General features: G+C 40.3%; 1 protein-coding gene across 1 annotated transcript; it reads right to left on the bottom strand.

Moving 5' to 3' along the window:
* Positions 1 to 4,137: 4,137 nt before the first annotated feature.
* On the bottom strand, positions 4,138 to 10,192 carry CCNB1IP1 (cyclin B1 interacting protein 1). Its single transcript, XM_036324128.1, has 3 exons — positions 9,870 to 10,192; positions 5,996 to 6,329; positions 4,138 to 4,943 (listed from the first exon to the last, which is right to left on the bottom strand). The coding sequence occupies exons 1-3, from the start codon at positions 10,164 to 10,166 to the stop codon at positions 4,741 to 4,743; spliced, it is 834 nt and encodes a 277-aa protein (XP_036180021.1). The 5' UTR covers positions 10,167 to 10,192; the 3' UTR covers positions 4,138 to 4,740.
* Between the last annotated feature and the right edge of the window lie 5,362 nt (positions 10,193 to 15,554).

Raw genomic sequence — 15,554 nt, 5'->3', positions numbered from 1 at the left:
GGCAAGGGGACCATCATATCCCCCCAATCCCCGGCTCCGCCCCCCGCCCAGGCCTGATGCCTCGGCCAGAGGAGTTGACCCTCATCACCCTCCGATCGCCGATCACCGGATCGGCCCCTTGACCAGGACTGAGGCCTCCGGCAGAGGTGTCAGGCCTGGGCAGGGGATCCCCAGCTCCCCGCGGTTGCAGGCTCCACCCCTGCCTAGGCCTAACGCCTCTGGCCGAGGCGTCCGGCCCGGGCAGTGGGGACCCACAGCTGCAGCAGCCCGGCGATTGTGGGCTCCACTTTAGGCCCAGGCAAGGGACCCCTAGCTCCCGGGACTGCCAGCTTCGACCATGCCCAGCTCCCATCGCTGGCTCCACCCCTACTTCCTGCTATCACTGGCCAGGGCGGCAAAGGCGCCTGATTCTCCAACCATGCCTGGGGGGCAGGGCAAAGGCGGCCCCAGGGCCGCCTTTGCCCTGCCCCCCAGCTCTTAGCTCCCCCCTGGGTTTCCGATCACTGTCAGTGGCAGGGGGCTTCTTCCTGCTTTCCCTTTCGCCTCCCTGCATTGTGCCTACATATGCAAATTAGCCGCCATCTTGTTGGCAGTTAACTGCCAATCTTAGTTGGCAGTTAATTTGCATATAGCCCTGATTAGCCAATGAAAACGGTATCGCCGTACGCCAATTACCATTTTTCTCTTTTATTAGTGTAGATATTAGTGCACTAATAATGCTTATTGACAGACTATATATCCAGGGTACATAAGAGACAATGAATGTCTCTGGAGAAGGAAATAGGGGGACTGAGAGTTGTTGGTAGGCAAAGAAAATTTCACTATGTACACTTTAGAATTTATTGTTATGTACATGTATTAGTTACTCAAAAATAAGCATAATTTTTAAATTAAAAAATTACTTACTTCCACATAGACTCTTTCTGAGACACAAGACACCGGCAACAATAACTGCTTCCAGAAATGGGGAGCCAGTGGCTGGGAGACAGGTGCCTTTTCTGTACCTTTTGAATTTGTACCATGTGAATATATTAAACTTTTTAATAATAAGTAACTATTTTAAAAGTTGCATGTAATAGTCCTTAAAAAATTTCTCTTTATTGTTTAGTTTTAATTATAGCTTACTTGTATTCCAGACTGAGTCTGTGAATCTACAGGAAGAAACAAAAGTTCAAGGCAGAGCTTGGCTGGCTTGTCTCAGTGACTGAGTGTGGACCAGGAGGTCATGGTTCAATTCGTGGTCAGGGCACATGCCTGGGTTGTGTGCTTGATCCCTAGTGGGGGGCATGTAGCAAGCAGCTGATCAATGATTCTCTCACATCTACCTTTCTCTCTCTCTCTCTCTCTCTCTCTCTCTCTCTCTCTCTGTCTCTCTCTCTCTCCCTTCCTCTCTCTCTGAAATCAATAAAAATATATATTTTTAAAAACTGTGTATGGAAGAAAAATACTTTGTACTGTAATCTGTAAAATCTGTGTGATTACTATAAAATAGGGACATATTAAAACTTTATTCATTTTAGAGAGAGAGGAAAGAGAGAGACATCACTTTGTTGTTTCACTAATTTATGCATTCATTGGTTGATTCTTGTATGTGCCCTGAACTGGGATGGAACCTGCAACCTTGGCATATTGGGACTATGTTCGAACCAACTGAGCTACCCAGCCAGGGTTTAAAACTTTTAAGTCAGGATTTTTTTTAAAAAATATATTTTATTGATTTTTCACAGAGAGGAAAGGAGAGGGATAGAAAGTTAGAAACATCGATGAGAGAGGAACATAGATCAGCTGCCTCCTGCACACCCCCCACTGGGGATGTGCCCGCAACCAAGGTACATGCCCTTGACTGGAATCGAACCCGGGACCCTTCAGTCCGCAGGCCGACGCTCTATCCACTGAGCCAAACCAGTCAGGGCTTAAGTCAGGATTTTTAATCCTCTTTCTCAGACAAGTGGTCTTTGGCACCAATTCAATGCCAACAGGAATCCCCAATTTGGGGTGTGGTAAAGAAGGAAACTTTATTCAGTGCAAAACAGCTCAATTGTAATTGAGCATGGCACAGCTGTGAGGTAGTCCTGGGGCCAGGTGGTCCTGGAGCCAGGCCCCTCTCCAGCTAGACAGCTCTCCTCCGTTCCTAGTCAGCTCTGCTCTGTGCCCATCTGCTGTGGCCTGTGCTGGTCTGCTCCACTCTGCTCTGGGGAGACATCTTCTGTTTCAGCTCTGGTCAGGGGAAACTACTAGAGCTAAAGTCTTCAGTATTTAGTGGAAAGGAAAGTGCACTTTAGACTCTAAACCGCTAGAGGCCCCTCCCTCCCCCCCCCCCCCCGCTGACCCCACCCCCGATAGCTCCCCCAACCCCCCCCATCAAGGGCGGGGCCAGCTGGCCAACCTCCTGTGTCCCCTCTCCCCAGCCAGCCAGGCCCAATGGGCCAGATCAGGGCAGGCCACCAGACCCCACCCATGCACAAATTGGTGCACCAGGCCTCTAGTAAGATATATAAATGTCAAATCACTATTTGTACATCTGAAACTAATATATTGTATGTCAATTAAACTTTAATAAAATAGATATTTTTGAAGAGATTTTAGTCTATACTCCTAAATTGCTTTCTATTCAATTATGTAAAGCAAGGGGTATTTACTCCCCTTTCTATAATGACTAAATATTAAAAAATCATCAAATTTGCCCTGGCCAGTGTTGCTAAGTGGTTAGAGGGTTGGCCCTGGGACTAAAGGGTCATGGGTTTGATTTCCAGTCAAGGGCACATACCTGAGTTGCAGGTTCATTCCCTGGCCCACTGGGGGCCCACGCAGGAGATAACCAATCTATGTGTCTCTCTCACATCAATATTTCTCTCTCTCTCTCTCCCTCCCTTCTTTCAGCTTTCTAAAAGGTCAATGGAAAAAAATATCTTTGGGTGAGGATTAACAACAACAAAAAAAAATCCTCAAATTATTTCAGTATGATTTATTACCTAAAAATCAATGGGATTTAACATTTAGTATAATTTCATTATAATTCTCCCCAAACCAATACAAATAAATCACAAAACTTGATAGTTACAAAAGGCTTACTGAATAATCAAATTCAATCCCCCATTTTACAGATATAGAAACAAAAGCCCAGAAAGTTTAAACTCAAACGTGCATAACCAAAAAGGCCATAATTAGAACCCAGACATTCTATCTCCCCAACCAGTATGATTTCAAGTCTTGCCTCTAATAGGACATAGTTACTGAAAGTGTCCTTCAAATTTCTTTTGTGGTCTATATTTTAAATAACTTATCTGTCAAAAATGCTCACTATTTAATAAAGGAAAACAGGGAATACATTTTTAAAAGTATTTTAGCCCTAACTGGTGTGACTCAGTTGGTTGAAGACTGGTCCCATTCATCAAACGGTGGCAGGTTCAATTACCGGTCAGTGCACATACCCAGGTTTTGATTCCATCCCCAGTCGGGGTGAGTGCTAGAGGCAACAGAAGTTTCTCCTTCTCTCATGAGCGCGCTCTCTCCCTCTCTCTCCCTCTCTCTCTCTCTCTCTCTCTCTCTCTCTCGTGCTCTCTCTCTCTCTCTCTCTCTCTCTCTCTCTCTCGCGCGCGCGCTCTCTCTCTCTCTCTCTCTCTCTCTCTCTCTCTCTCTCTCTCTCGTCTCCCTTGCTCTCTAAAATCAATTTTAAATTTTTTAAAGTATCGTAATTAATATAACCTCTTGAGATTAATATATTGTAAGTTTTCTATGATAGAAGTGCATTACTAAATAAGTAAACCCAAGCCCTAGCCGGTTTGGCTCAGTGGATAGAATGTCAACCTCAGACTGAAGGGTCCCAGGTTTGATTCCAGTCAAGGGCACATGCCCAGGTTGCAGGCTCAATCCCCACTAGGAGGAACGCAGGAGTCAGCCAATCAATGATTCTCTCTCATCATTGATGTTTCTATCTCTCCCTCTCCCTTCCTCTCTGAAATCAATAAAAATATATTTAATAAAAAATAATAAATAAACCCAAGACAACAGCTGACAAAACAGTAAAGGAATAATTTTATTTTTAAATAAATGGCAAAAACTCAACTTTACAAAATAACTTTTATCAATGTAAATTATTTTTAAATAGAAATAAGAACTGATCATATGTACATCAAATTATACTCTCATTCACTGAATGAGCACATACATTCCAAACAAGTTAATGCAAGGGCAAATATGTAAATATATAGGAATAAATGTATACACCCAAATAACAAACTACAGACATACATTACCATTTCCTGAGAACTAAATCTTCTCATAAATATACTGGAAAATACAGCAAAATATCAATATAAAGGAACATGCATATACATATATGCATAAATACCAAACTCCAAAATGACATGCTGACATATAACACAGGTGCTTTTATACATATGCATAAACATATAGCTCAGTCAGAAACGCCCAGACAGAAACAAATTGTGATCTACAAAGCACCTTATAATATTATAACCTTCCTACTACTGGTAAAAACTCAACAGCTGACAATGAAATTGAATTTAATAAAATGCTCATGCTTTAAATAATCAAAACAGAAAAAGGAACCAGACTCTAAAGCCACTCCTCATGGCCACTCAATTTCTTAAAAATTGAATATGTGAAGACAACTTCAAAACTTAGTAGCACAGGGAGGTTGGTGACTCCTTCTAGAATAAAGATTATTTGATAAATGAAATCACTAAAAGTGAACAGAGAAACATTTTGTAAAGTGCATTAAATTCTTTTTACTTTAAAGGCCCTGCTAGAGACTTGCTGCTGCTCTAATTCACGACTTGGAGATGCAAAACTAAAAAAGTTGTTGCTGGGTTCAGGTGCTGTGGGAGAACCCATAAAAAATGGTCTGAACTGAAAATCTCCGTCTCCACCACCCTGGTTTTGAACTGGTGTACTGTCCAAAGGAAACTTGGATTTGTTCCCTAGGGGGGAAAGAAGGGGAAAACTTAAGCATCTATTTACTTACAAATTTTTAAAACCAAAAAGACAAAATTCATTCAATAAATATTTTAACAGAACTCAATTCATACAAGACAAATAAAATATAAACCTAATGTTAAATAAAGAAAAGGACCATGATGGTCCCCATCCCTCCCCCCTGACCACAGTATAAATACTGTACCTTCTTCTGTGATGCAATTTCCAATTACAGCCATGACCTCATCACCAAAAGTAATTTGACACAATGAAATACATTTTTAGCCTTGACTGATGTGACTCAGTTGGTTAAAGCATTGCCCTGTTCACCAAAAGTTCATGGATTTGATTCCCGGAGGGCACCTACCTACGTTGTGGGTTCAATCCCCAGTTGTCAGGGCACTTATAGGAGGCAACTGATATCTACCTATCTACCTATCTATCTATCTATCTATCTATCTATCTATCTATCTATCTCCTTCCCTCCCTCCCTCTCTAAAAATCAATTTAACAAATAATAATAATAATTAATTAATTAATGGCAGCTAATATTATTATTATTACTGCAACTAAATAGCTTTTCCTTTAAAGTAGCAATTTGTGAAATTTTATTTTGAAGATATTTACTTTCTGTTCAAATTGAAGCTGTAACTTAAACATAAACTAATATAATAGATAAATGATGTACAGAATGAGACATGGATGAAGAATCTAGAGCAGCCGTGGGCAAACTATGGCCCGCGGGCTGGATCCGGCCCGTTTGAAATGAATAAAACTAAAAAAAAAAAAGACTGTACCCTTTTATGTAATGATGTTTACTTTGAATTTATATTAGTTCACACAAACACTCCATCCATGCTTTTGTTCCGGCCCTCCGGTCCAGTTTAAGAACCCATTGTGGCCCTCAAGTCAAAAAGTTTGCCCACCCCTGATCTAGAGCCTATCACCATTCTCAGCCTTTGGAGTCTCTACTAACTACTTGGAGCCATGCAGAACACAATGTGAAAAATCACTGATTTAAAGAACAAATATTAGGTAATTATACGTCCTTCCTTACCTAATGGGAAGCCAAAAATACCAGAATTGGAAATCATGGATGGTTCCAAGTTACCTTCCTGATTAGCAATAGTGATGTTTCGTAGCCTAAGGTTATCATAGAGGCCTTGGAGCTTTTGATACTGACGATTCCGCTCCATAAGTTTTTCAGAGATGTCACTGAACTTTTTCTTGTATTCTTCTAGCACTTTCTTCATTGAGGTGACCTCTCCTTTCATAGAGGTCAATTCTACATCCTTGCTCTGTATTTGCTGAGTATATATCTTCTCCATCTGCTTCAGATGACCCTCAGCTTTGCTGAATTTGTATTCTTGATAGAGACGCTCCTGATGTACCTGTCCCAAGAGATGAGAAAAAAAGATTTTTAAGGTAATAAATATAAACTTATATATTGTAAAACTTTACAAATGCAAAAAGAAAAGAAAGATGATTATCCTGGGGTATTATTAACATTTAGAACCATGTTAAGAAGTAATCGGGGTGTACAATAGGATGATTATTATAGAAAGTAATATGTTATGTAACTAAATGCATAAAAAAATCTGGAGGAATACTATCACACCACTACCATTACACCAACAAAAGAAGTAAGCATTTGTCTAACTTTTACAAATGACATGTAGTCCAAAAATTTTTTGTATGCATGCATATAAACATAACCAATGGACGCAAGACATAGGGGATGGGGGTTGAGGGCATGTACCGGGGGGTAGGGGAGACTGGGGGAAGGTCAATGGGGGGGAAAAAGGAGACATATGTACTACTATTTGTAATACTTTATTTATTTTTTTTTTTTTTAAAAAAATATATTTTATTGGTTTTTTACAGAGAGGAAGGGAGAGAGATAGTTAGAAACATCGATGAGAGAGAAACATCAATCAGCTGCCTCCTGCACATCTCCCACCGGGGATATGCCCGCAACCCAGGCACATGCCCTTGACCGGAATCGAACCTGGGACCCTTCAGTCTGCAGGCCGACGCTCTATCCACTGAGCCAAACCGGTTTCGGCTATTTGTAATACTTTAAACAATAAAATAAAGTTTAAAAAATTATATTGCGCCCTAACCGGTTTGGCTCAGTGGATAGAGCATTGATCTGCGGACTCAAAGGTCCCAAGTTCGATTCCAGTCAAGGGCATGTACCTGGGTTGTGGGCACATCCCCAGCAGGAGGTGTGCAGGAGGCAGCTGATCGATGTTTCTCCCTCATCGATGCTTCTAACTCTCTGTCCCTCTCCCTTCCTCTCTGTAAAAAATCAATAAAAAATATATTTAAAAAAAATTATATTGGGATTAGGGGTGGGAGGGGGAGGAAGGGGGAATGATGATGCTTTTTTGTTAAACTAGAAGGAATATACTATATCTACTAATAAAAACTATTATTTATTGAAAAATAAAAAATTTTTTAAAAAGAAATATAATCTGCCCTAGCCTGTTTGACTCAGTGGATAGATCGTTGGCCTGCAGACTGAAGGGTCCCAGGTTTGATTCAGGTCAAGGGCACATGCCTGGGTTGAGGGCTTGATCCCCAGTAGAGGGTGTGTAGGAGGCAGCTGTTCAATGGTTCTCTTTCATCATTGATGTTTCTATCTCTCTCTCCCTCTCCCTTCCTCTCTGAAATCAATAAAAATATGGTTTTTTAAAAAAAAAGAAATATAATCCTATGTTTTAAGTAAATCATAGTGCAAAGAACAGATTATAAGATAGCCCCCAATTATTCCTGTCTCTTGGTATTTACTAGTATATTCCCTTCCTTGAGTGTGGATGGGAGACCTGTAACTAAAACACAGAAAAAAATTACAAGATGTCACTTCATGAGAATATAAGATCTGTCTTGTTAGTACACTCTCTCTTGTTGGCTTTGTGAAAGCATGCAGCCATACTAGGAAGGCCAACAAGGCAAGTAACTGAGAGGAGACTCTGGGCAATAGCCAGCAATATACTTAGGTCACAGTGAATCTACTCATAGATTTTATACCTTTCACAAAATTAACTCAAAATGGATCACAGACCTGAATGTAAAATATGAAATTCCTACAAGATAACATAGGAGAAAATCTAAATGACCTTGGGTTTGGTGGTGACTTTTTACTAGTATATATAACACCAAAGACAAAATATACAAAAGAATTGATAAGCTAGACTTCATTAAAATTAAAATTTTCTGCTCTATGAAAGACAATGTCAAGAGAATAAAAGATAAGCCACAGACTAATCTATATATATATAAAAGCCTAAGTGACTGAAGGACTGAATGACCAAACGACTGGTCAACCGGTTGCTATGATGTGCACTGACCACCAGGGGGCAGATGCTCAATGCAGGAGCTGCCTCCTGGTGGTCAGTGTGCTCCCACAGCCAATCTACCTATACCCAATTGGTAAGTCGAAAGTATGGAGAACCAAGTACCCTCATATACTTCTTAATAGAACACACTGATATAACCTAATTTGAGGGCAATTTAGCCTAGCCAGCGTGGCTCAGTGGTTGAGCATCGATCTATGAACCAGGAGGTCATTTGATTCCCAGTCAGGGTGCATTCCTGAGTTGCGGGCTCAACCCCTGATGTGGGGCCCTGCAGGAGGCAGCCAATCAATGCTTCTCTCTCATCATTGATGTTTCCATCTCTCTCTCTCCCTCTGCCTTCCTCTCTGAAATCAATAAAAATATTTTTTAAGCCCTAGCTCATGGACTGAAGATCCCAGGTTAGATTCTGGTCAGGATCATGTACTTCGGTTACTGGCTCTATCTCTGGCCCTGGTTGGGGTGCGTGCAAGAGGCAACCAATTGATGTGTCTCTTTGACATCGATGTTGCTCTCTCTGTCTCCCTTCCCTTCCACTCTCTCTAAAAATCAATGGAAAAATATCCTCTGGTGCCCAGCTGGTGTGGCTCAGTGGTTGAGTGTTGACCTATGAACCATGATTCCCAATAGGGAATGTGCAGGGGGCAGCCAATCAATGATTCTCATCATTGATGTTTCTATCTCTCTCTCCCTCTCACTACCTCTCTGAAATCAATAAAAATATTTTTTTAAAAAAGAAAAATATCCTTGGGTGAGAATTAACAAAAAAAAATGTGTAAATTGTTTAAATACTGCAATTTAAAGAACATTGAAATTGATTTATCTAGCCCTAACCGGTTTGGCTCAGTGGATAGAGCGTCGGCCTGCGGACTGAATGGTCCCAGGTTTGATTCCGGCCAAGGGCATATACCTTGGTTGTGGGCACATCCCCAGTGGGGAGTGTGCAGGAGGCAGCTGATCAATGTTTCTAACTCTCTATCCCTCTCCCTTCCTCTCTGTAAAAAATCAATAAAATACATTTTTTTAAAAGAAATTGATTTATCTATCCTCAGGAATTTAATCTTAGCAAATAATTAAAGACATGAATTTGATATTAATAATGCTCATCAAAGCATTTTTAGTAACTTGGAAATAAATTATGATACAATGCAATCATTGAAATAATTACATAATGCTTACTTTAAAAATATTTAATAAAATATTCATAATAGGCATAATATATCATCAACTTTAACTGGCCATAAAAACAGTATGTGTGGTATTATCCTTTTTTTGTAAAGACAAAAATATATATTTATATATAAAATACATATTTATACACATAAAAGTAGTAATACACAAAATATCAACAATAATTATCTCTGAGTGACGGAATTATGGTTTTTTAAATTGTTCTTTCTTCTGGATTTTCAACAATAAATATATTAGTTTTAAAGAAAAAAATGTATTAAAAAGAAAGTTTTCCATACATTCATTAAAAAATAAATACAAACACAAGTGAAGGAAAAACATTAGAAACTTCTACATATACCTCAAATCATACTCTCCAAAGAAACTAGCCTGAGCACTAACCTGGTATGTCCAGAAGGCCAGTGCTCGGGAGCTAATGTCCAACACAATCTCTGGTCGAAGTCCTGCCAGTACCATGGCTTTATATTCCTCTGATGGACTGAGTTCTGTACGGACAATATCTAGTTTTCCAGAAAGGGTACTGTTGCAAGCTGGGCAGATAGCTGGCGAACGACTAAACTCACCGCTGCCATGCTGATCACAGAAAATGTGAGAGCAGGCAGTGACCCACGCATAACCAGAGAGCTTGATGCGACACTTTCGATAATTACAAAGCAGCATGTCGTCACACAAAGACATAATATACAGTGAGGTCCCAGATTCTGAAATGAATCCTAATAAGCAGGAAATGAAAAGGTCAAATAAATCAAATTGCAGTGAAAATGAAATAAATAACAAAGAAACCATGTTTTAATTTTATAATAATGCACATTTATGTTTTTGCATTTATTACATTTAATATATTGTGTTGATTTTAATCACTTAGCCATATTAATTGTGCTCCTTTGTGCAAACCACTACAAAGGCCTTGAAAAAAATTTAATGGAAAAGTTAAGACACAGGTGGTTCCAAATTTTAGTAAAATAAAAAATAGTATGTACCTGGGGGGAAAGTTTACAAAGTACAAATAAAAAATTAAATTAGTGCGTCCTGACTGATTTGGCTCAGTGGATAGAGCATCGGCTGTGGACTGAAGGGTCCCAGGTTCCATTCCGGTCAAGGGCGTGTACCTGGGCTGCGGGCACATCACCAGTAGGGGGTGTGCAGGAGGCAGCTGATCGACGTTTCTCTCTCATCGATGTTTTTAACTCTCTGTCCCTCTCCCTTCTTCTCTGTAAAAAATCAATAAAATATATTTTAAAAAATAAAATAAAATAAAAATAAATAAATTAGTGCTTATTGTCATTCCTTAACACATACACAAAAATCCCAATTTATTCCCCATTCTTAGTTTGCTAGGATATTTCAGTATTACTTCTCACACTCGGTAGGCAGGAAAGTTCAGGAACTGCCTTCGGCCATCCTTTAGTGCAAAGTGCTTTGAGGTTTTTCATATACGCTGATTTCTCAGGTTCTTCACCTACAGAGTGGTAGTGACCTGATACTATTAACTGGAAACTAACCTCATCCACCCAAGTGATGGACCATTACGAAGCACGAAAAACTGCGTAAACGCAGGTATGTTTATCATGAGATCAACATTCGCCGGTTATAAATACTATTCCACGCTACGCTTCCATTTAAAACATCTGTAAAACTAAATATACTCTTAAGTTACTTTTCAATATAGTGTTCACTCTTATTGGAATTTTACTAACCCGCACAGGGCAGCAAATCTTCTGGATACACTAAAATAAGTCATAAACTGTAAAAACAATAATAATAATAATACACCAATTAGTCGCCAAGAAAAAATGTTCACATTTCTCCAGTGACAAATACTGTCAAGAATGCTGCATTGGGCCCTGCCAGTTTGGCTCAGTGGTTAGGGCGTGGTTTCTCCCCCACCCCCCACCCCCCCACACACACCCCGAAGGGTCGGGGTGGGATTCTGGCCAAGGGCTCGTGCCTGGGTTGCAGGCTCCATCCCGCCCCAGTGTGGGGCGTGGGGGAGGCAGCCCATCTCTCTCACACCGATGTCTCTCTCTGTCTCTCCCCCCCTTCCAGTCTCTCTAATAATCAATGGACAAATATTAACAACAACAACAAATGCTGCATTGGTCACAGGGTGGACAAGGACACTGACACTGCCCTCAGCGTGAGTCTCCACGGGTGTACGGCAGGCCAGGCTGCCGCGGTTAGGAGGCCTGTTTTCCCTCCGCAGGGTAATGGGCAGCGGGGAAGCAGAAGAGCTGGGAACAGTCGCGAAGCCGAGACCGTTCTGGAAGAGCGAGAGGCACAGATAGTACCAGCTTCTCCACGAGATACGGAAAGAGCCAATTTAGCGAGCTGGCCAGTGTTCAAGGGCCAACTTTTTGAGATTTGGATTCACAGAAACATCACTCAGAAATTCTCGGCCGACTTTCCGCGCTGGACACAGAAAATAATTCTAATGACATACCTAAGCTGAGGCGACACAAGAAGAGAAAAAAGCGCGGGAAAACGCGGTTCTCTCCACCATGCCAGCACACGAAAGCATTCGTTGCGCGCGCGCGCGTCGCCACTACAGCCGAGAGCGCATGCGCAGAGTCGCCCCGGGAGCCTGCCGGGAATTCCAGCCGCTCAGGATGCTGGGACCTGCCCGCTGTGACACCGACTTGGGCCACGCACCCACTAGGCATGCCTGTCTCAGGCGCTGTGAGGACGCAATTCCCACTCAGCCTGGTCTAGGTTTCCGACTTGGGAGCCCTACTGTCGTCGAGTGTCCTTTAGTGCCCTCGACCAGCCCCGAGTCCCATCCTGGGGTAACATTTGATGCCAGGCTCCTGAGGGTAAGAGCAGGGGGCGCCAGTTGAGGAGCACAGGGCCGCCTCTGAGTAGGTGTTTATCCAGGGAAAATATGGGGGTGCCCACTGGGCAGCACAGGCTTTCTTAGTTTCAGAAAAAATTACCCCAAATCGTGATACCTAAAACTGGACAGCTATCACTTACGCATTGAGGTAGATTCTGCCATTTTATTTTTGTCCATCTTGAAATAGACGTATTTCCAGCTTTTACACATCCTCTATGTACGGTAGACTTAAATAGAATTTTCCTTGGTTGAGAGTCCACATTATGCACATTCATTACAACGCTTGAAATGAAGCAATAGGATCAGGCGCCACAGGTGTTTTTGAGGTGATCTGCCCGTGTACTCTCCTGGATCTGCGTGTGGTTTTTAAAAAGTGTATACCCGTTGGGCCCTAATGTTTTCACCTGTTACTTCCTTTTTTCTGCTATGATTTTTTGCTCAATGCGTGTATTAGACTTCATATTAGAAGTTAAGCTGGGGAGGGCTTGAGGGGTCCCCCTTATGTAAGCCTTAACACTGTCTTTTGTAGCCACCTTCCCAGGTGATGTGACTCCACTGTGAATCTGTGACACACAATCCAATGAATCAGCAACAAAATGGACACCAAGTCCTGCAAACCCTTTACGGGTTGTGAATGTTACTAAATCTCCTTCAGACAAAAACCTATCCTAATAAAACAACTTCCTACTAGTTTTTTGTTTTATTTTTTTGCAACTTGTTCACAGTAACTGGAAAGGCTTATCTTAGCCTTTGTATGCATTTCAATGTCTATCTTCTGAGAATTTACAGAGATAATTCTAGTGGTACAAATTGGATGGAAAAAATAAATGTAGCCCTTAACTTCTATTTTGGCAATCTGAGCCTTTTGTGCATTTTCTGGATTTGACTATGCCAAATGTAGAAATAAATACAAAAGGATACAGTGTCTTTTAAAGTTATAAAACATAAAGCAATCAAATTCCACCAGCACAAGTACCTAACGTTGTAATCCTAGCCATTACCTTTGTTCTGCAATATCCCTTCCTACTTCATTGAGATCCCACAGATTTCCCAAACCTAGTGTCCCCCACACCATTGTTTCCAACTTCCAACCCATTTGGCTAAAAGCCTGTGTGAGTTACTATATTATCTCTCAGTGTATATAGTATGGGAGCTACAAAGTCTTCATATCACAGAAGTCTGGAACACTAAGAACTAAACTGGTTCTTGGTAATATGTGTCCTGTTCTCATAGCGTAAATTCTTCCCTGGATTATTTCTAGGATGCTCTGGAGATGAGACCACTGAAATCAAGGCAGAGATACAGAGACCCATTCACCAAAGTTTTGTAAATATTGTTTTTTATTATTAAACATCAAGCACATAAAAATATATGAATGACCACTTTTCTCACTTTTGCTATTTAAATGAACACATTATATACAATTTTCGGCACACCTATATACATCTCAATCCCATTTTCTTCATACCTCTCCAGAGGTAAAACCCGATTTTGGTGTTTATCATTCTCATACGTGTTTTTAGTATGTGTACACATTAGTCTTTGTTTTCATGATCTAAAATGGCTATCTTATAGCACATATCAGTAGGCCATTTTAACTCATTTTTGAAATGTAGTCAATACAGTTTGTATTAACAGCTAAATATACACATATACCACCATTTATCCATTTTCTAATGGACATAGGCTCCTAAGTTTTACAATAAAAAACAATACTGAAATGAACTTTTAGTACATGTCTTCTTGAGTATACAGGCCAAGAATTCCTATAGAATGTAATACCCAAAGACAGGGTTAGTGTATAAGCATTTTCAAGAAATCTAGTTGTTGCCCTAACTGGTTTGGCTCAGTGGCTAGAGCGTTGGCCTGCAGACTGAAGGTTCGATTCCAGTCAAGGGCATGTACCTTGGTTGCGGGCATATCCCCAGTGTGGGGTGTGCAGGGGCCAGCTGATTTATGCTTCTCTCTTTGATGTTTCTAACTCTTCCTTCCTCTCTGTAAAAACATCAATAATATATATATATGTATATATATATGTGTATATGTATATATATACATATATATATATATTTAAAAGAAATCTAGTTGTTGCCAAACCATTCTCCAAAATATAAATTTCTTTGCCATCAGCAAAGATGAGATCCTATTGTTCCAGACCCATCAACTTGTGAAAGTGTCAGGTTTTTTGTTTCTACATTGGCTGATCTGATGGCAGTGAAATGGTATCTCAATGTTTTAATTTGTAACTCTTTACTAGTGAGATTAAACACCTTTTCAAGGTCCTCATCTGTGACTTGCCCACTCATATTATTTGATCATTTTCTTGATTTATATGGAATCTTTTGTCAGTTACATGGCACGCAAACGTAAGTTTGAATTTTACTATACACAAATCAGTCATTCCTTTTGTACTTTTATCTATCCCAATGTTATATTCTTTGCTTTTCTATAATTTTAAAGTTTGAACTTTATTCCATTTTTCCTAACATAGGAGTCTGGATAAAATGGCAGCACTATTTGTGCTTATATATAACTTATACCATTTAATCACAGGTTTACTTTCACCTTTCAAAAATGCTAGTTACCATGAAGTTTGATTTTGAATAGATATTCTAAGTACCTATTAGCTATATTATGATAGTACTTTTCCCTCAGTATCATTGAATATTACACTGTTAGCATCATCCATTCTAAAGAACAGGCTTCATATTCCAACAGGTTATTATAGTTGCATGTGTGTGATTCTGGTATGAGTATTAAATTATATTCCAAACCAGAGTGAAGTATAGCAGAATTCCAATATTTGGATGTGTATTTTACACACTTTGCATGTACGTTACATTCTCATGGATATAAGTACAGTATATGGGGCAAAAAATTCCCTGTACTATAATTTAGCCAGAACAACTGAGAAATTATATATATATATATCTAATATGCAAAGTGTCCCCTCAGTAGTTCAACCAGGATTCGATTGCTCGCTATGATGTATGCTGGCCATCAGGGGGTGGTGCGGAATGAAGGCCCCGATGGGCCCTAATCAATGGCCAGGCCTAGAGACCCTACCCATGCTCGAATTTCATGTACCGGGCCTCTATTTAAATATAAAGCAGAAATAATGCCTTAAAAAAAAAACACCAAAACACTTTATTTTTTCCCATCATCATTTATCCTCTCTATGCCCTCTTCCACCTCTCCCCTCCCTTAAATTAATGACTTTTTAACCATTCTTGACT

This window comes from Myotis myotis, unplaced genomic scaffold (genome assembly GCF_014108235.1).
Source record: "Myotis myotis isolate mMyoMyo1 unplaced genomic scaffold, mMyoMyo1.p scaffold_m19_p_1, whole genome shotgun sequence".
In the NCBI taxonomy this organism is placed as follows: Eukaryota; Metazoa; Chordata; class Mammalia; order Chiroptera; family Vespertilionidae; genus Myotis; species Myotis myotis.
Note: the sequence above shows the minus strand (reverse complement) of the source record. Positions and strands in the feature narration are given on the sequence as shown.